This window comes from Castor canadensis, chromosome 1, assembly GCF_047511655.1.
Source record: "Castor canadensis chromosome 1, mCasCan1.hap1v2, whole genome shotgun sequence".
Classification (NCBI taxonomy): Eukaryota; Metazoa; Chordata; class Mammalia; order Rodentia; family Castoridae; genus Castor; species Castor canadensis.
Genome location: NC_133386.1, coordinates 160,221,748 through 160,242,583, shown reverse-complemented (window position 1 = coordinate 160,242,583; position 20,836 = coordinate 160,221,748). Strand labels below are relative to the sequence as shown.

The window sequence follows — 20,836 nt, the reverse complement described above, 5'->3', positions numbered from 1 at the left end:
ATCATCCCTGAGATCCATTTCCTGACAAACTTAAAATACTGCAACAAATGTTATCACTTAGGATCCTCAGTATTGTTTCATGCACAAGTTGTTCACCCATTGTAAGATAATGACTAGCTTCAGTAATATCATGAGTGAGCAAACCAATGTATGCAGTAGCTGTTTAACATTTCCTCTTTTATAATCTGTGTGAACATATGAACTGCTAAGGAAAATACTGAATGAACATCCAGTTTAAAATTTAACACATGGTGAAAATTTATATGGTACAATGTAAAATTTTACACCACATGTATTCTAAACTTTTTGTTCTATAGCTAAATGGGTTGACGCTTGATGAATGAAATTTCTCAACAATATTATAGGTTTTTTAAATAAAAACTTTTTTTCTTTAGCAGCTTAATTGGTATTGTAAAAAATGATTCTGTAAAGCATGCAAGGGAAAAACTAATACCTGAATTTATGAGAAGACAAAAAGCAAAGTGAAATTATCTAGTCAGACTCTTGGTTTCCAAGCCATTTTCAGCCTTAATTCAATGGGTTGTTTCTTTGAGGAACTTACAAGGCTCAATATTTTCATGCACTGCTTTATCAGTCTCAAAGAAAAGTTCTTTTCAGCAGGGCATGGTACACATGCTTACAATCCCAGCACTCATGAAGCTGAGGCAGAAGGATTGAGTTTGAGGCCAGCCTTGTGTACATAGTGAGCTCCACTCCAGCCTGTGTGAGACCCTGTCTCATAAAAGAAAAATGATTCTCAATTTGGTTGTTACTGCAATGCTTCTTATGGCTAAACCTTTCAACTTGCAGTACCTTTGTATCCAGGCTTTATTTTTAGAAAATTCTTGGTCTGTGAGTTTGCACTTATGATTGTGCTGCAATGGTATCTAACAGAGGTAACTGACTGGGTCAGATAGAAATTTCCAAATATTATGTACTAAATTTTCTATTTTTAAGGTTTTTTTTAATTATTGTGTTGGGTGGGGTACATTGTGGTATTTACAAAGGTTCTTACAATATATCAAATATATTATACTTGAATTCACCCACTCCACCATTAATTGTGACTGCTAGTTCCAAAATGAATTCTAAAGACAACTCATGTGGAAATATAATAATTTTTAAAAATGAATTTCCATTTGATACCGCAATGTCAAGAAGCATAACTACGTGTTTGTAGCATAGCTGGTATTCTCAACACAGAACCAGGGAATCTGGAAATTTTCTCATCATGAGACAGAATTAAGAAACTTGTAAGAAAAAAGAAAGCAAATGAACAATTCTATCCCCCAAGATGGCAATCTCTGCATGTGAGAGAGGAAGCAAGTTCTATATTTAAAAGTCAAATCTATACTTACATCATGGAGTGGGTAGGCAGATGAGTAAGTGTTAGAATTTAGCAGTCTTTCAATACCAAACTTTTTCTTCCCTTCTTCTATGCCAAAAGGACACCGTGAAAGAATATAGTATACCTACAAGGTAAGTAAAAGAAGACACCAGCAAATTTCAGAACTTATGCTTTCTGTATTTTTTTCAACCATAATTTAACAATGTTTTGTCTGATTATAGCAAAGGCTAATTATGGAAGAAGATTTCCTTTTCTTGTTTGGGAAAAGGTGTTGACTGGGGGGTGGGTGGAATTTACAGGTTTTTTAGCCCCTGGTTCTGAGAGTCCTCCATGCCTTTGGTGGGGGACAGGAGTGGATGAATCATAAATATATTTTGCTTCTCTCATCTCAAGTTCCTTAAGAGTCCCTTGTGCCAGAATTCCTACCATAATCGAGTTGTAAAGTCAGAGTGTAATATCACTTCCAATAGTTCACTAATAGAAATATGAAACAGAATTTATACTTACCCAAACGGTTTATAGTATTTCTTCAGTCAATTACTCTGTTGACAGAGTTTTCCTGATATTATCTTGGGTTGAATTTATTAATTCAAGATTGTCATATCTCTACAACTACTTTGCAGTCACTTATATCTTTATATCAGTTTTCTCCTGCATATAATTTGGGCTTTGGTGTTCCCTCTCCTTGTATTTCTATCAAGTCTATCTCATCTGCTTTTGTTTTTCATGACTTTTCAGTATTTCTACTTTTCTGAGTGCTGAATTTTGTCCTTTTAATATTGTTTTAGATATATGTTCTACCCATTTTCTTTTAAATTTTATCATTCAAAAATTTCTTGATTGGAATGGGCTATTGTCCTTGAATCATCTTTATCTAATCTGGCCATTTGTTTTAAAGGCCACTTAATATTTCATCTTGGTAAAGAAGTCACAATTTATGCAAGGCAGTTTTACTTGTTTTGAATAAAGTTAAACGTAAGAGCTACTTTATACACTTTGGATTACTCCCTCAGTAAATAGTCACCAAAATAAGAATTTTGTTTTGTGGTGTTAGCAAAGTGGAAAAATTTACTCTACCACTCATCGAAATTTATTATAAAGCTATGGTAATAGGTAAGGTATAGTATTGTTAAATAAAAACAAATCTGGTCTTAGCTAAGGAAAGATTTTATTCAAAAAGATTATATTAAGAAAGGAAAGAGGACTACTGACATAGGAAGAATAATCTAACCAAACATCTGATAGGGCAGCAAAAAAGGTGTTTCTTTTATAGGGAGAACTAAGCAAGATTCAGGGAGTATTTCTGTGTCTACTCGTCAATACTGGCTCACTATGGGGCAAAATTCAGGTTCTTGTGGGGAGAAGAATAGCTTAATTAAAATTTGGTCAAGTCAGCTCACAAGTGCTTTGTTCTGATGGGTCAATGGGCATAAAGGTTCAAGTAACCATTTATGAAACAAAGACTTGGAATTTGGAAGGAATAAAATAGGGAGAAATTGTAAGGTAATTGCTAATCTAAAAACTCCCCTGACACGAAATGAAAAATTCAAAATTTGCCCACCACTTCTTTTCCTTTTGAGAAGTTGAATGCAATCTTTTTAAAAACTAAGTGAGCCACTTACCAATGTTACAAACCAGGAATGTTGTTCTTAAGTTTTCTTGTTCCCACCTCCTTTAAATGTACACTTTAAGTCTTTATGGGTTTAGTCTGGGCACCTGGTTCCAAGTTGGAATTACCATTTGAAATAGAGATAGGAGATCTATTTTTTTTTCTTTGTCTAAAGGCAACTGACTAACAGAGTTGGACACTTCAGTGACTATGTAAATTTAGGAGGAACTATGTACTATAAATGGTACTTAAGGGTCAAACTGGTGAGGTGAGAGCGGTAGCTCTGTCACATGGGGTAAGAGGGTTCTCTGCAGTAAGCAGTTTCCCAGAATGAGAAAGACTGCGGAACTCAGGGGAGAGAGAGAGAGAGAGAGAGAGAGAGAGAGAGAGAGATGACTTTCATTTTTACTTATTTATTTTGAGACATATTTTTATTTTATCCAAGCTGGTCTCAAACCTCCTTTCTGCCTCACCCTCTTGTGTAGCTAGGGCTATAGGAATGCATCATTTTTATAACACTGTTTTTATAAATGTTATATTTTGCTGTATCATTTCTGAAACATGGCTTAAAATCTCTTCAAGACTTCAGTCTCCTCTTACCAGGCAATGCTCCAAAGTCCCAGTCATTTCTGCCTGCTTTATCTCTCCCCCCTCAATATATTCTCTACTGTGTGTTTCATAACCACCATCACTAAGCTGTTTCAGGATTAAATGATTGAATGTTTTTCAATAATTGCTGCAAGATGGCTGACCATCCATATGAGGAAAATCAACTTCCTTCTTTTACCATGGTTATACATTAACTTTCAAGTAAAGAGTAATTCTCAATGTAAAAAATGAAATAATACAGACACAACTCAGAAATATTGTTCAATAAACACCAGACCGGCACAATAAAGTGAGTTGGACATTATTTCAGTTTCCCAATGCTATAAAAGTATCTTCACACTAGTTTTTAGTCTATTTAGTATGCAATAGCAGCATGTCCAATACACGTACTTTAATTAAAAATACCCAAACAATGTATGCACACATGAATAAATGAACAAATAAAGAAAGAAAGAAAAAAGAAAAAAATTCTTTATCTCTAACAAGTGCTAACGATCATGAGTTGTCAGTGGGTTATAACCTTTTTGCCGATGAAGGACATTGCTTCCTTGTTGATGGCAGCTGACTGATCACAGTGGTGGTTGTGAAGTTTGTGCTGTCACACCTTCTTCAAATAAGATAACGGTGAAATAAACATCAGTTGACTCCAGAGAAAAAATTCTCTGGAGTTTCAATCTTCTTTGATAGCATTTAATCCACAACAGAATGTCATTCAAAATCAGAATGAATGCTCTAAAACCCTACCACTACTTCGTCAGCTAAATGTATGTAATATTCTAAGTCATTTGTTGTTATTTCAAGGTTTTTCAAAGCATCTCCCACCAGGAGTGGTTTCCTTCTCAACAAATCAGTTACTTTCTTCATTGATAACATGCAACTTCTTGTCCATTCAAATTTAATCATAAGATTACAGCATCTTCTACTTCTAATTCTGGCTGTCTTGCTGTTTCTACCACATCTGCAGTTACTTCCTCCACTGAAATCATGAAATCCTCAAAGTGATCAATAAGGGAATGGAATCAACTTTCAAACTCCTATTAATTTGGATGTTTTGACCTCCTTCAGTGAATCATGATTGTTCTTAATGGTATCTAGAATGATGCTTCCTTCCAGAAGACTCAATTTATTCCTCCCAGACCCCCTGGAAGATTCAATGTTGCAGCCAGCTGTAGTCTTACAATGTGGATTTCTTAAGTTACATGACCTGAAAATCCGAATTATTCCTTGATCTATGAGGTGAAGAATAGATATTGTGCTAGCAGGCATGAAAACAATATCAATTTCATATAAAGCTCTGGGATGACCACGTATATTGTCAGGTAGAAGTAGTATTTTGAAGAAACCTTTTTTGCATTAGGTTTCAACAGTGGGCTAAAAATATTCAGTAAAAAGTAAACAATGTAAACAGATGTGGTATCATCCAGGTTTGTCATTCTATTTGTAGAACATGGGCACCATAGATTCAGTATAATTCTTAAATGCCGTAGGATTTTCAGAATGGTGAACACTGACTTCATCTTAAACTCACCAACTACATTAGCACCATAACAAGAAAGTTTTGAACCCAGGGATTGCCTTCTCTGTTCTGGACACCATAATCCTAGATAATGTCTTCTTAAATTAGAAAGCTGTTTCATCTACATTGAAAATCCATTATTTAGTGTAGCCACCTTCAACAATTATCATAGCTAGATCTTTGGATAATTTTCTGCATTTCATGCAACAGGATTTGCTGCTTTACTTTGAACTTTTATGTTATAAAGATAGCTTCTTTTCTTCAACCTTGTGAACAACCTATGCTAGCTCCAAACTTTTCTTCTGACACTTTGTCCCCTCACTCAGCTTTCACAGAATCAAAGACAAGCATCTTGCTCTGGATTCTGCTTTGGCTTTAAAGAATGGTGAGCCTAGTTTTGTCTTCTAACCAGACCATTAAAATGCTCAGCAATAAGGCTAATTTATCTGTTCACTGGAGTAACACTTAAATTTCCTTCAAGAATTTTTCCTTTGCATCCACAATTTAGCCTACTGACCTAAGAGGTCTAATTTTTGGCATCTCAGCATTTGACAAGTCTTCCTCACTAAGCTTAATCATTGCTGGTTTTTTATTTAAAATGAGGCAAGTATAACTTTTCCTTTCACCTGAATAGAGAGGCCAGTGTAGGGTCATTAATTGGCCTAATTTCAATAGTCTTATCTTAGGGAATTGGAGGTCCCAAGGAGAAGCACAGAACTGGAAAACTGCTGGTCAGTGGGCATCCAGAAACACAGCATTTATCAATTAATTTAGACAACTTACACAGGTGTAGCTTATGGTGTCCCAAAACAATTAAAATAATCACATCAAAGATTACTCATCATAGATTCCCATAATAGATAAAATAGTGAAAAACTTTGAAATATTGTGAGAATTACTAAAATGAAACAGACACAAATACATGAAATTGGGAAAATGGCACCAAAAGACAATCTCAATGCAGGGTTGCCCCAAGCCTTCAATTTGTAGAAAATGCAGTATTTGGGGAGCACAATAAAGTGGGGTACAATACCAAGAAATATGCCTATATTAATGCAATGGAAACTGTTCCATTGTAGATGAATGAAAACTTGTTCTTTGTTCTTAAGGAAGAGCTAGTAATTAAGGTGATGGTTACTTATGTATGTAGAAAGTCCTAAGCTACAGTAATGTAAAGCATGTCATATTAAGGGAAGGATAATAATGGAAAGGGGATGGTAAATGAAGAGGATAAAGGAGGGTGAATATGGTTGAGAAACCTATTGAAGTCATTTTGAGAAGGGCAGTGGAAAAAGAGGAAAATTAATAGAGGGAATGAACCCAACTGGGATGCATATGTGCACAAATGGAAATGTCACAACAAAACCCTCTGTACAACTATCTTTTACTAATAAAAATGTTTAAAAAAAAGAAAGTCCTAAGCCATATGTGCAATTTAAATCTCATAGTGATAGTGTGAGTGTTTTCACCTACACAGTTGGATAAATGTAGAAATTTGTTAATACTCAAAACTCTGGCCTTTTTCACTACAAAACTGCATACATACATCTGGCATATACAAATTATGTATCTGATATGTATACACATATATTTCACAAGTATGTATGTATAAATGCCTACTGTGAGACTCATGTCATGGTGGTTGGAAAGATACATGGAAATGTATGAAATTCTATTCTAGCACAATATGCCACTCAATTTGTACATACATAGGCTACAATGTTTTGTTGAAGACAAGAAGGAAGGAACTTTTCCTGCATTGATCTTTCAGATAACTTTCTCAACAGAGTAAGAATAGTATTTCTCCACTAGGAAGAAGGGGAAATTATGCTTTAAAGTTGAGCTGTTTAAATGGAACAACTAGCAGTAAAGGAAGAGTTACAGTTCTGTGCCTGATGAGCTCCTATGGGTTCTTTGGTCTTTTGGTTCTTTTCTTAGCAAACTTTTAATTCAGAAAGTATTTTACTTGATTCTCACTATAACACCAGTATTATCATTCTCTCTTTCAAAAGTAGCAGAGTTATGACTTGAAATCAGGTAAAAGTCACCTCTTAGATTTGTTGTTGTTATAAAATCCTAGTAAGACAGGGGAGAGACTTTTCAGTTTGTGGATTCATAGTTTATACCAAAATTGCAGAAGTTAAATTTTATGTATTTATTGGTGGTACCCAGGATTGAATTCAGGGCTTTGTGCTTGCTAGGCAAGTATTCCACCACTTCAGCCACACCATCATTCCTTTTGCTCTTTTATTATAATTTTTCGGGTAAGGTCTCACAATTTTGTCCAGGCTGACCTCAGACCATGATCCTCCTATTTCTACCTCCCAAGTAGGTGGAATTATAGGAATGTAGCACTATATCATTTAATATTCATGTTCATGAATTTTTTTAATGTTTACTTAGAAACTCGGAAGAAATGGAGTCAATCATTTCCTCTCCTGAGGAAAAAAGAGTATATAATCTCAAAGTGAGGAGCTTTATAACTGATACAACCAGGTGGTTAAATAAGTGATGGATACAAAGAATAAAAGTGATATATTTCCTGGATTTTTCTTGCAAAGACTTAGCAATAATGATAATAATAATATCTAATCATTGTTGAACGGTTCATATGTGCTAGGTACTATTCAAAACCAGGGTTATCTATGAAATAGACGTTATTCTGATCTAAGAATCAAGAAATCTCAGACAGGTTTTTAATGGAAAATTAAAGATCCTAGGACTGCAAATGCAGAGGAAATATTATTATTAATAAAAACAATGAAAATGGCTTTAAACAGGGTCAAAATATTCTGAGTCTTTTCAAACTATATCCATATATAAAGAAATTAAAATATTCAAGTTTTACTTGCAATGACCAATGTTCCTCTTTCTATGCACTGAATTTATGAAAATAAACTTTATAAAAGCATTTTACAAAGGTCACAAAAAATCAAAATCTTCTGAGTCTTAGGTTAAGTGCTTTTCCAGAATTGTGTGATACCTCTTTCATTACTGTATCCACACTACCATTCATTTTAAAACAATAGTTTGAGAGATAGGAAAGTTAATAGCTTTAAATGAATCAAACAGACTCTCAAGACTAACCCACACCACTAAATGCTTACATCCTGCACAGGAATACTTTGCAGACACAGCATTGCACATGGACATATATAAAGCACGTATAGACACACATGCCATACTTGGAGAGGCATGCACAAGGTCTTCTCTACCTACAATTCTGTTTCTTGCTGCAGATGGGAAGAAAGTTGCTTCATCTTCAATGAGGAAGAGCTCCTGCCGATGTCTGCTGAATTGGGCAGTGAAATATTCAGGATGAGAATACTTCACAGTTGGTGAAAGTTTCACAGGCCCAAACATGTAACTGAAGGGAGTGTACTTAGATTGGGGAATATCACTCTCCTTAATGGGCATTTTAATTCCCAACACTTCAGCATAAGTAGCTAGTACCTCCCACGGGGCATGGATCTTGACAAAATAAGTCTTTCCATCTTCAGAGTCCTACATAAAAAGAGGCAAAATAAAGCTTACTGATCTGTTATTGAACTGCTAAAACAAAGGTAAAAGAATTTTATAGTCTGAATTTCAATTTATTGAATTTTCTAGCAAAAGTTTTTAGAAAACTAAATTCCACAAATAGGTATTTATATTTACATATACATTACACATATACATGTTATATGTATGAATATGTGTGTGTGTGTGACAGGGAGAGACAATCAGATACAGACACACGTAGAAACATAGAGATCTTTTAAAATTCAGGGTTAATATATAGCCAGCACTAAATCCATATGTGGTCCTAGATAATCTCTCAAGTAGAGAGATTAGAGACTAGTTATGAGCTCAGAATTTTACTTAGGTTGTATAAGGGATACATACAAATTTAAGGCATTCTCTTCCTACCCAGCTTCTTTATAGGGCCTACATAAAGAGGAAGAACTGTATGTCATTTCATAGATAAATTACTAAGTTATAGAGTGTGTGGCATAATACACATATATATTAGTTCAGTAAAAATAGATGAGAAGTAAGAACTAAAAGTCATTAAAGTTAATCAATATTGGAAGCATCATAGACAGGGTGAGATCTTAATTAGATCTTTAAAACACAAATTTGAAGGTAATTATAGAAAAACAGTAAATAAAAGGAAGTTAAAATAAAAGAACTTAGCATATTTATGATCAGAGTGTCTTGGCTAAGACAGTAGGTTATACTGCAAGATATTAAGGAAACTCTTCAGTGTTCAAGATTGTAGGCAACCTTCAAAACAGACATAAGACAGTTATGAAACAAAGAACGAATCTTCACTTTTTTGTGTATCCTAAGAAACTATGCATTTTAAAGTGTTCCACTAAGCATCTCATATTCAGTGCACTAATCTACTGACCTGTAAGATTACAGATCAACTATCCCTAGTGCACATTTCCCAAAAGGGTTATATACTGCCCAAAACACAAAATCTATGCAGCTAAAGGCTAGCATATGAGAAAACACCACCTAAAAAGATTTGTGTAGAAATTATCAACCATCTTTACCCTTTTGTCTTCAATTTCCAACTCAAGACCTGTTTTTTTGAGATTTTTTTCAAACTCTTTTCTTCTTTCCTATAGCAAAACAAATAAATAGGATGATGCAGAATCATAATACTTTATTTTACTTGCTCAGCGATTGGCAGAATCAATAATGAGCATGTCTCCAAATGGCTCTCTGCCCCTTCTATGGCTGGATATAAAGAAATCTACATAATGCTCCTATCTAAGGCCATGTGCTACTTTATACCAGTACCATAATTGACAATAACTATGAAAATACAATATATTTAGGAATAATCTCTAAGAAATATGTAAGTTCTCTATTTGAAAAGAAGTTCAAAACAACATAAAATTTAAAACCCTCATAAACACAGAGTTGGAAAAACTCAATATTACAAAGATCAATACTCTCTTCAAATAAATTATAAATTCAGTGCAATTTTAACCCAAATCATCATGATTTTTTAATCTTGATTGATAGAATGGCTTCACTTAGAAATAAGAATATTCAGTTTTACTACAGGCCATTACTGCAAATAATTATTACTGTGGATGTTAAAACAATGCATTGATGGTCAACAATTCTTTATGTCTTAATTCTGATTTCAGGGGGAGAAATTTCAGAGTGATTAAAATTTACTGCTTCACCATAATATTCTAAAACATTCATCTTCAAATAAGTATGTCTATCTTGAGGTTTCTAAAAACTTTACAAGGAATAAAAGACAATTTTAATGTGTTCTTTTACCCCACTTAAAATGTGAGTGAGAACAGGCCCACATTAGTAATGCAAGTTCTTTCTTGGCCAATCTTTTTTCATAATAGCCTTTCTGCAAAAGAAAGGAGACTACAAAAAAAAAAAAACTGGTCGATAAGGGAAAGGTATTCAAAATATGATTTTTAATTTTGAGAAATTTGGGAGGAGAAATGACCCAAGCATTGTATGCATATATGAATAATAAAAAAATAAAAATTAAAAAAATAAATAATTTTGAGAAATTTAATAACTCTTCTACTAGTTCTAAGAACACATGCTTTTGTAAGTTGGATGGTCACTTAGTCTCTGAGTTCAACAAAATTGATAGCAGAGCTAATAGAGTTGCCATCTGACAGATCATGAAACATTATATTAAACATTAAATTTCTTCATAAATTAGGTGAAACTCAGGAGTTCAAACATTGGTATAGCTATAATACTACTTTTCTTACAATCTATGTATTTGAGCAACCTTCATTTACAATAAAATACATAAAAACAAAGGAAGAATATAACTTAAACTCCAACATCTCATTCTAGGAATAATTCTTATTCAAATATGAACCAAAACAATAATTTTAAAGACTCTTTACCTCATTGATCAATATAATTTATGGTGTATTTACTTTTTATGGTTAATAATTACTTATCAAATTTTATAGTTATGGTTTATCAATTGTGCACTCATAATTACAAAAATAATCCAATACAAAAACAAAAATTTAAGGTTTAGAGTGTTATGGCTAAAAATAATAGCATTTCGATAAGTATACTTACATTTCTTTAACAGAGTAATGATTGAATGAACAAGAAAAGACTCTCAAAGATAAAACATTTACATTAGGAAAAATTGAGAAAGTAGAATAGAAAATTTAGGTGAAGGACAAAGATAAGTGATAAAAATTCCAACCATTAGAGTGCTTCTTCAGATTCATTTTTTAGAAGTAAATGATGGTGGGTAATTTCCACTTTACCTTCTGTGAATATATGCTAAAAATGTAATTTAACTGAACCATGTACAAGGTATTTTAAATTAAGCCCTTTGCAACTATTAAAGTATATGATGAATATTCCTTCTCTTTTTGGAGGAAGCTCAAGAGTGGAAACCTGAAAGACTTCCACAAAGAGAGATGTAGAATTGCTAATGTTTGGGAGACAAGTTTGGACTGGAAAGGTAGATTTTGAGTTTAGCATAAATGTGATTTTAAAACTGTAAGACAGAATGATGTCATCAAATAAGTCAATGAAAATTAAGAAAAAATAAGAATTAAGAACTGTCCCCTGAAAACATCCTCAAAGAAGAAATCTTGCAAGGAATCACTGAGAAATTCATGGAGAAGATACTAGGCATGATTAACCAAAATATACAAGATGCACTAAAGAAATTTCAAGACACCAAAAATAAGGAACTTGAGAAGACACAGAAACAAATAAATGAACTCAGAGACGACTTATTCAAACACCAAAGTGAAACAAAGGACACTACAAAAAGAGATAAATAAATTAAAGATGAAAACAAAAAATATAAAAGATGAGTTGACCAAAGATATGGAAAACCTTAGAAAAAAGAATCAAACAGAAACCAAAATCACAGTGGAAAGCCACTCCAGCAGACTACAACAAGTGGAAGACAGAATCTCAGAACTCAAAGATAAAACAGAAACTAAAGAAAAAAAACAGAAGAAATCTTAATCAAACAACTCATGAGCTATGAAAGGAATATGCAAGAACTCAGCAACTCCATCAAAAGACCAAACCTGAGAATCATGGACACTGAAGGAAAAGAAGTGCAAGCAAAAATGATTTGTAATATATTGAATAAAGTATTAACAGAAAATTCCCAAAATCTTGAGAAAGTTTTGCCAATTCAGATACAAGAAGCCTACAGGACACCAAACAGACTTGACCAAAACAGAACCTTCCCACAGCATATTATCATTGAAACAACAAGGACAGAGAACAGAGAAAGAATACGGAAGGCTGTAAGAGAGAAAAAACAAATAATGTATAAAGGTAAACCCATCAAAATCTTAGCAGATTTCTCAATGGAAACATTAAAAGCAAGAAGGGAATGGAGTCAGGTATTCAGGCACTGAGTGAAAATAATTTCAGACCTAGGATACTCTACCCAACAAAATTATCATTTAAAACTGATGGAGCAATAAAAATCTTCTACAATAACTAAAACAATATATGACAACAAATTACTACTACAGAAGATTCTACAAGTAATTCTGCACACAAAAAATGAATGCAAGCAAAACCACAAAAGGATGGGAAATATCAAACCACGGGAGAAGAAAAGACAAGAAATCAGAAAGTAGCACTGACTTAGCTGCACACAATCAAATACTGAAACAACACAAACAACTAAATGGCAGGAATCACCACACCCCTATCAATACTAACACTGAATGTCAATGGACTCCACTACCCCATCAAAAGACACCATCTGGAAAACTGGATTAAAAAGAAGGATCCAACAATCTATTGTTTACAGGAGACCCAGCTCATTGACAGAAACAAACACTGACTTAGGATGAAAGGTTAGAAGAAGATTTACCAAGCCAGTGGCCCCCCAAAACAGGCAGGAGTAAGCACAACTTGTCAGACAAAGTAGATTTCAAACTTACATTGATCAAACAAGATAAAGAAAGACACTTCATACTAATAAAAGGGGAAATACACCAAAAGAAAATAACAAATATCAACCTATATTCACACAATGTCATTGCACCTAATTTTATCAAACATACTCTAATGGACTTAAAAGCATATATAGACTCCAATACAGTGGTAGTGGGGGACTTTAATACCCCTCTATCACCAAAAGATAGGTCATCCAAACAAAAAATCAATAAGGAAATTCTAGAACTAAATTACACCATAGATCAAAAGGACCTAACTGACATCTACAGAATTTTTCACCTAACATCCACATAATATACATTCTTCTCAGCAACCCATGGAATTTTCTCGAAATTGACCATATCTAAGGACACAAATCAAGTCCCAGCAAATATAAGAAGATAGATAATCCCTTGTGATCTATCTGATCACAATGCATTAAAACTAGAACTCAACAATAAAAAAAGTAGCAGAAAATACACAAATAATCTGAAGCTGAATAACACATTGCTCAACCATCAGTAGGTCATAGAAGAAATAAGAGGGGAAATTAAAAGATTCCTGGAAGTAATGAAAATAAAAACAACACTTACCAGAAGCTATGGGACACAGCAGTTCTAAAAGGAAAGTTTATAGACATGAGTGAATATATCAAAAGGACAGAAAGATCTGAAATCAATGACCTCATGCTACATCTCAAACTCCTAGAAAAACAAGAACAAGCAAAACTCAAATCAAGCAGAAGGAGAGAAATAATTTTTAAAAGGGCCAAAATAATGAAACAGACACCAAAGGAAAAAAAAATACAGAGAATCAACAAACCAAAAAGCTGGTTCTTTGAAATAATAAACAAGAGTGACAAACCCCTGGCAAATCTGACTAAAACAAGGAGGGAAAAGACCCAAATTTATAAAATCAGAAATGAAAAAGGGGAGATAACAAAAATACCAAGGGAATCATCAGAGACTACTTAGAGAACCTATATTCCAATAAATTTGAAAATCTTGAAGAAATGGACAAATTTCTAGATACTCATGACATCCAAAACTGAATCAAGACTATATATTAAGCACAGCAACAATAGTTTCCCAAAAAAGAAAAGTCTAGGACCTGAAGGATTCTCTGCTGAATACTACCAGACCTTTAAAGAAGAACTAATACGAACGCTCCTTAAACTTTTCCATGAAATAGAAAATAAAGGAACACTGCCTAATTCATTCTATGAAGCCAGCATTACACTCATCCCAAAACCTGACAAAGACACATACAAAAAGGAGAACTACAGGCCAATCTCCTCAACAAACATCGATGCAAAAATCCTCAATAAAATAATGGAAAACCAAATCCAACAACATATCAGAAAGATCATTCACCACGACCAAGTAGGCTTCATCCTAGGGATGCAGGGATGGCTCAACATACGCAAATCTATAAAAGTCATACAGCACATTAATAGAAACAAAGACAAAAACCACTTGATCATCTCAATAGATGCAGAAAAAGCCTTTGATAAGATCAACACAACTTCATGATAAAAGCTTTAAGAAAACTAGGAATAGAAGGAATGTACTTCAACATTATAAAGGCTGTATATGACAAACCTATCGCTAACATACTTTATGAGGAAAAACTGAAACCATTTCCCCTAAGGTCAGGAATGAAACAAGGATGCCCACTCTCCCACTCCTCTTCAACATAGTCTTGGAATTCCTACCCAGAGCAATAAAGCAAGAAGAATTCCAGCAGCTCAGCAACTAAGAGAAAGAATGGACAAATGGGACTACATGAGATTAAAAAGGTTCTGCATGACAACAAAAAAATGGTCTCTAAATTGAAAAGGCCACCCATAGAATGTGAAAAAATATTTGCTGGCTATATATCAAAGGACTGATAACCAGAATATACAGAGAGCTCAAAAAACTAAACTGCCCCCAAATTAATGACCCAATAAAGAAATTTTTTTTTTTAAGATTTAAATTTTTTAATTGTGCATTGGTTATCCAATAAAGAAATTGGCAACTGAACTGCACAGAACTTGTTTTTTTTTTTACAGTGACAGGGTAAATATGATCATAGTACATTGATTTTCATACACATGTATTCATACATATGCATGCATGTAAAACTCCACAATGAAACCAATTACTTTGTACAATCAATATATACTAATACAAAAGAAGTTTACAGACAAAAAATAAGAGCAGTAAAAAGGGAGCAAAATAACTGTGCTTCATCTGGTCCTAGTGTAACTGAAAGAAGAGCGTGGGTCAGAAAGATTTGAAGGGTTGGTTAAGCAGTTAGACACATGGAGTAAGATTATAAAGAGCTGCAGTTATTAAATATGACAAGTATTAGGAAACTGAATGGTTGGGTTAGAGTAGAGGCCACAATTGTTGGAAAAGGATATTCAAGGAACAGAAAGGCTGGAGAGTCAGAATAATCATTTGTGCGTGCGTGAAGATATTCAGTGATCTTAAAAGGAGTATTGTTAGAGAGACTTGACAGTGAGCAAGATTTAAAAATGTATAAAAATAAAAGGGAACAGCCAGGATCAGATAAATGACAATAATGAAAATTCTAATCAATTTGATGAAATTTAAATCTCAGGACTGTGAGGGACAAAGAGGGAAAACAGAACGTAATTAACAAGATACAAATCAGGCAAGCAGCAGTCACCCTACTGTGAAGGAAAAAAGCTGTCACTTGAGAAGAAGGCAAAAGACCCAATAAAGAGTCAGGTGTGAAGCAAACATAAAAAATCATGATGGCTACCAATTTCAGAGGCCTGGTGGAATGGTCTACAGGCAAGGGGTAGAAGATAGAGACAGTTCTGGGATAATAATTAAAGCTCTCCAATTTTTATTTGTATGACATTAAACATATAAATAAATGTTTGTGAATATACACATACATATGTATGCTTACACATTAATTCACTCTTTAATATAATTCATTAATTCACTCTTCTAAATATCAACTATTTATTGAGCATCCATTGTACTTCAATCATGTCTGGGTATCTGGGTATATTGCAACGAGCAAATACAAACAAAGTATTTGGCCTCATGAACTTAATTTATGTTAATAAAGACAATAAAAAAGTTAAAAAAAGAATAAATAATGTAAACTCAGAAAGTGATGTTATAATAAAAATAAGATAGGATCAGGAATACTGCACATTGTAGCTATTTCAGATCAGACAGATTAGCCACACATTTTCAAAATAAAAACTGCAAAAAATGTAAATATTCAGAATCACATCTCATATTTTGAGGGTCACATTTAATACCTAAGGTTAACTATGTCAGAAGTATGTCACTTGGAAGTAGAAGAAAAATAAGTCTCCAAAATATCCAAAAAATAAAATGATTTTACACATTCAGTCTTAGCTACCTATTTTGTAGTCTTCTCACTCAGTTTCAGGTCTCAATAAAGCCTCAGTGAACCCTGATATTCCAAACATGACCCAATGCAGACATCTCTATCAAACTATAGAATGTGTATCTTTTCAATACTCCCATTTCTCTCAGGTAAGCACTCACCGCTTTTATGTCTGTTTCCTTCTTTATGTCATCAACATAGGAAAGGACAAAATCAATTTGCCTAACCCCATCTCGGAAGAAGATAGAATCTTTGCTTTGTTCATTTTTTTGAAACTGTAGGAGACATAAGTGACAAAAATCTTAAATTACTGTTTATTCTCAAATGGCAAAATTATAAAGGAGATTAACTAAAATTTGGTACCACCTAATATTTTTCAGTTTTGAAATGGCAAATAAGGACAAATAACAACAGAAAATTACGCATATTTTGTAAAGCAAAATTCTATGGAGGGGATTAGACAGTAAAAGACTCAGGAGGAAGTTAATCAGATTAACTACATAGTCATACAACAATGCTGCTATTATAACAAAATATGAAATTAATAAATTTATATGTTGTGCCAAAGTTCATATTCAGAGGAAATTTATCCTCATTTAATGACAAACAAATTAGTACACAAAATAATTGCACACTTCTTCCAGGGTAGAGTTAATTACAGACCAATTAATGGAGTCTCATTGTGAGAAAATAAACTTATGGTTAATGCTTACAGATCATAAGATTGCCATTTTCTAATTCAACTTTAAAATACAGTCAAGGTGCAGTTAATAATTACGATAGGTAGCAAGTTAAGTTCTCATGCAGTGTTCCCTCAATGTCAGCGTTTCAGGTGAGCTACAATCAACTTTTTGTTCAAATTTGTATGATTTCTCTCAATATAACCACCAAACCTGCAAGCTCAACTGTCACATGTTCAGTTCAGTTTCAAAACAGCAAAACTACTAGAGTATCCGAAAGAAGCGATTTCCCTTTTGATTTACATGTAAGATGTAATACTTAGGACTTTTATAATAGCCTATGTACAATTCTTAGAGTTATGCAAATAGATGATGCAGTGGATTTCAGTGAGAATTTTCCAATTGTTTTAGCTACTTGGAAATAGGGAACTAGATATTTGATTTTTCACAGTGGGTATTTGTATTAGCTTCTCCATTTCTTTTATAGCAATCTATGCTGGTTTTCACTCAAATCAGACCAGACTAGTGTCTCATAAAAGGGAATGGATTAAATCAGTCATGAAATAAAGACAAAAATCTCATGTTTGATCTGTGCTCTATGAACACAGTAACTCTACATATGAATGGATGCACGTGAGTAAATGAGTAGAAAAATGAAGAGAACCAAGCCCAGAGATTAACTATCAAAATATAGGAACTTGAATGTTATGTCTGAGTTTTCTGAATGCTAGCCAAAGGATGCACAACCATCTCCCCTTTCTTCAAAGGGAGTAAAAGAACCTTAGAAAACTCAAACTACTATCATGTTATACCTTGATTAAAAATCAATCAAAAAAGTAAAAGAGAAAAATCATTGGCCTTCATAAATTATCAAAGCATTAGTATAGCTAATGAAGTTTAACAAAATATTTAGAAACCAAATGGGAAAAAAAAAAAACTAATCGGACTAAGTATAACCAAAGAACAAGTGAAAGGGAAAAAATAATAGTTTTCTTGCTCTCATTCTGATAGCCATATTTTTGGTAGAGATTTTTATGATTAATATTATTACAAGTGTTCATATTGTTTAGACAAGCTAAATTTAGGTTCATAAGGAACAGTTCTGGTGATGGATGTGCACAAAGAAATGAATATTACACTTGGTATTTGACAATTAGGGAACTGACAAAGTAGCTAAAAGAATAGGGACACCAATCATTTTCCTAAGTCAACAGCTAAAATGGGTAGATGCACTTTCCTTCTCCTGAAAGACAAGGCTTCCCAAATTTCTATCCCTTTGTAGAACCCTTACTAAAAACTGAAAACATTTTTAAAACACATAGGAAAAGCATTGGTGACTTTGTAAATGACCATGAAGCCATGTCTTAGGATCGTTAACAAAAACTGATCAGAGCTAACTGGAACCTCACCCTGATGATTTTGTTACATAAAACTGAATGCTATTAAAACCACATCATGCTTTTGCTTTGCTCAAAATATGAAATAAAATCATATTTTTATATGTGTGTGCTTGTATTTATATTAGATTTGTTCTAAGATATGCTTATTTGTTTTGATTCAGCAAATATCTGAGTGACTTCTCTTTGAATGATCGAGACATTTTGAGTTTCATAAATCTATACTCCTGACAGAGGTTCATAAATTTCTGATGCTATTTAAATTGCATGTGTGCAAATGTGTGCGTGTATGTACATTTTTAGGAAAAGGGTTCATAGACCATATCAGAGCCAGAGGAGACTGCAAGTAACTATTCGTAAATGTCAATTGCCTCAGAACTAGGTGTCAGTGACAAAGTCCCCCAATATTACTAACTGTATTCAGTAGAACAAAAGTGATTCAGACTATTATTGCAGCCACCCAGAGCACAAGCAGCATCACTCAGCACTGTTTTACCATAAGACGTCGCCGCAGGAACAAATTGAATCGCTTTGCAGGCTGTGAAGCAACCAATAGAGAGTTAACGAATCCTGCTCAGGGGTAAAGATTTGAAAATCCAGACATGCAAACAAACTAACCTTCAGTATAAGCATCTGAATGTGTATGTGTGTGTGATATCTAAACCTGGAGGGCAGAAGAGGCTAGCAAGCAGTACAAAAAAAAAAAAAGGAAAAAAAAAACAATAAAAAATGAAGTACAGGGAGAAAAAAAGAACCTTAAAAGTAAATTTCCCTATATCTTTTATAAAGTGACTTGAAATAATAAATATTTGTGGAACTGAAACACAGAAGAAGAGAGAAATAATGAACAAAATATGGGAATAATTAAAATTTTAAGCAAAATAGATACTCTGTTAAATATGCCTCTATATGTCGGACAAAGCAAAATTTCTACAATTATACTGGAATGATGTATAATTTGGAAAGTTTACACAAGATTTATTTTGTAAATATTTCACAACTTCCCAAACACTGCTAAAAGGGAAAAATCACTTCTGTTATCATGGTCATTATTTAAAACACTAAAGAAATTTACCTAAAAATATCTAGAATGGCCAATGCAATTTGAAAGAAAACCAAATCTATAGCATTTAATGGTAGGTATTGTTTATATAGTGTAATGAGAGGGTAAAAAATGTAGCAAAATTGTAATTGAAGGACCTCAGTGCTTGACAGGTGGTTTTGCTTCAACTATTCCCTTTCTGGAACGAAAGTTCAAAGAAGCCTAATCGTCTGGTGACTGCTGCAGCAAAAATCTCCGTTCTGTGAAGTATTGAGCTTTATGTGTGTAGATAGATGAGTCATCAGAGAAAAAAATGAGAAATTGAATCTCAAATCTTTTTCAATTTGTTTTCTAAAAACAGTTTTATGAAAATGAGAAGGAGGTAACAGAATCAGAGGAAACTTTCATAACAGATACTTCTGATGAAAGGCCTTGTATCAAGAATATATAAACTACTCCTATAAGTCAATAAGAAGATGATTAGCCCAATTTTTTAAAATGAACAAAATATTTAAATAAGCAGTTCACAAAAGATAAATGAATGCCCAATATGCTCATGAAAAAACAGGCAAAATCACTGTTTATCACAGAAAAGAAAATTGAGCTAACAAGATTCCAAATCTAATGTGAATCTAAAGCAAACTAAAATGCTGAGGTAACAGAAAGACAGATTTAAAAGCATGACACCCTTCTGCTGACAAGGCTGTAGGGACATGGCACTCTCACACATTGGTTAGAAATGCAGAATGGAGAGGGATTTGTATAAGCTTTAGGTTTCATTAAGCCTTATTCGAGCTACAATTTTGCACTTTGGAATCATATATATGATTTACACAATCAAAACCCCCAAATAAATAAACAGAAAACAAACCAACAAAATTTCAATCATTTTAATTCCATCAGTTCCACCATCCTCATTCACAATACCCAAGATTACCACCCTAGTGAAAATCACCCTTCACCTCTGCTAAAACTGTCGATACTATTTCCCTGTCTTCACAAATAGTGAAGAAAACAAGTAAAATTTGTGCCTTTTTATTAACCTCTTAATTGATATTCAAATTTAATTTTTAAATAAATTGCCTGATGATTAAGTGTGTATTTATAGGTGAGAAGAGTGATGTAATGGAGAGAGAATACTGAAGGCCTGAGAAACTTGACTTCTAGTTTAGGATCTCATGTCATTTACTCTTTAGTCCCTTCTTTTTTTTTTTTCAGAAAAAATAGAAATTATTAAATGCAAAAAAAATTCCATGCTCAACGCACCATTTTTATTGATACGTCTGATGTTATTTTTTCCTTAAATAATTAAAAAAAAAAACAGGTACAGT

General features: G+C 33.3%; 1 protein-coding gene across 4 annotated transcripts in view; it reads right to left on the bottom strand.

Moving 5' to 3' along the window:
* The window catches only part of Ano5 (anoctamin 5), a 100,400-nt gene that overhangs the window by 55,056 nt on the left and 24,508 nt on the right, over positions 1-20,836 (bottom strand). The window contains exons 4-8 of one of the 4 annotated variants that reach the window (XM_020184639.2): positions 18,960-19,001; positions 16,548-16,661; positions 9,624-9,692; positions 8,302-8,586; positions 1,359-1,472 (exon numbers count right to left, since the gene is read on the bottom strand). In XM_020184639.2, the coding sequence (XP_020040228.1) occupies positions 1,359-1,472; positions 8,302-8,586; positions 9,624-9,692; positions 16,548-16,661; positions 18,960-19,001 (624 nt within the window). The remainder of the gene's footprint in view (positions 1-1,358; positions 1,473-8,301; positions 8,587-9,623; positions 9,693-16,547; positions 16,662-18,959; positions 19,002-20,836) is intronic. The other 3 variants (XM_074042899.1, XM_074042897.1, XM_074042903.1) reach the window with 3 other exon arrangements.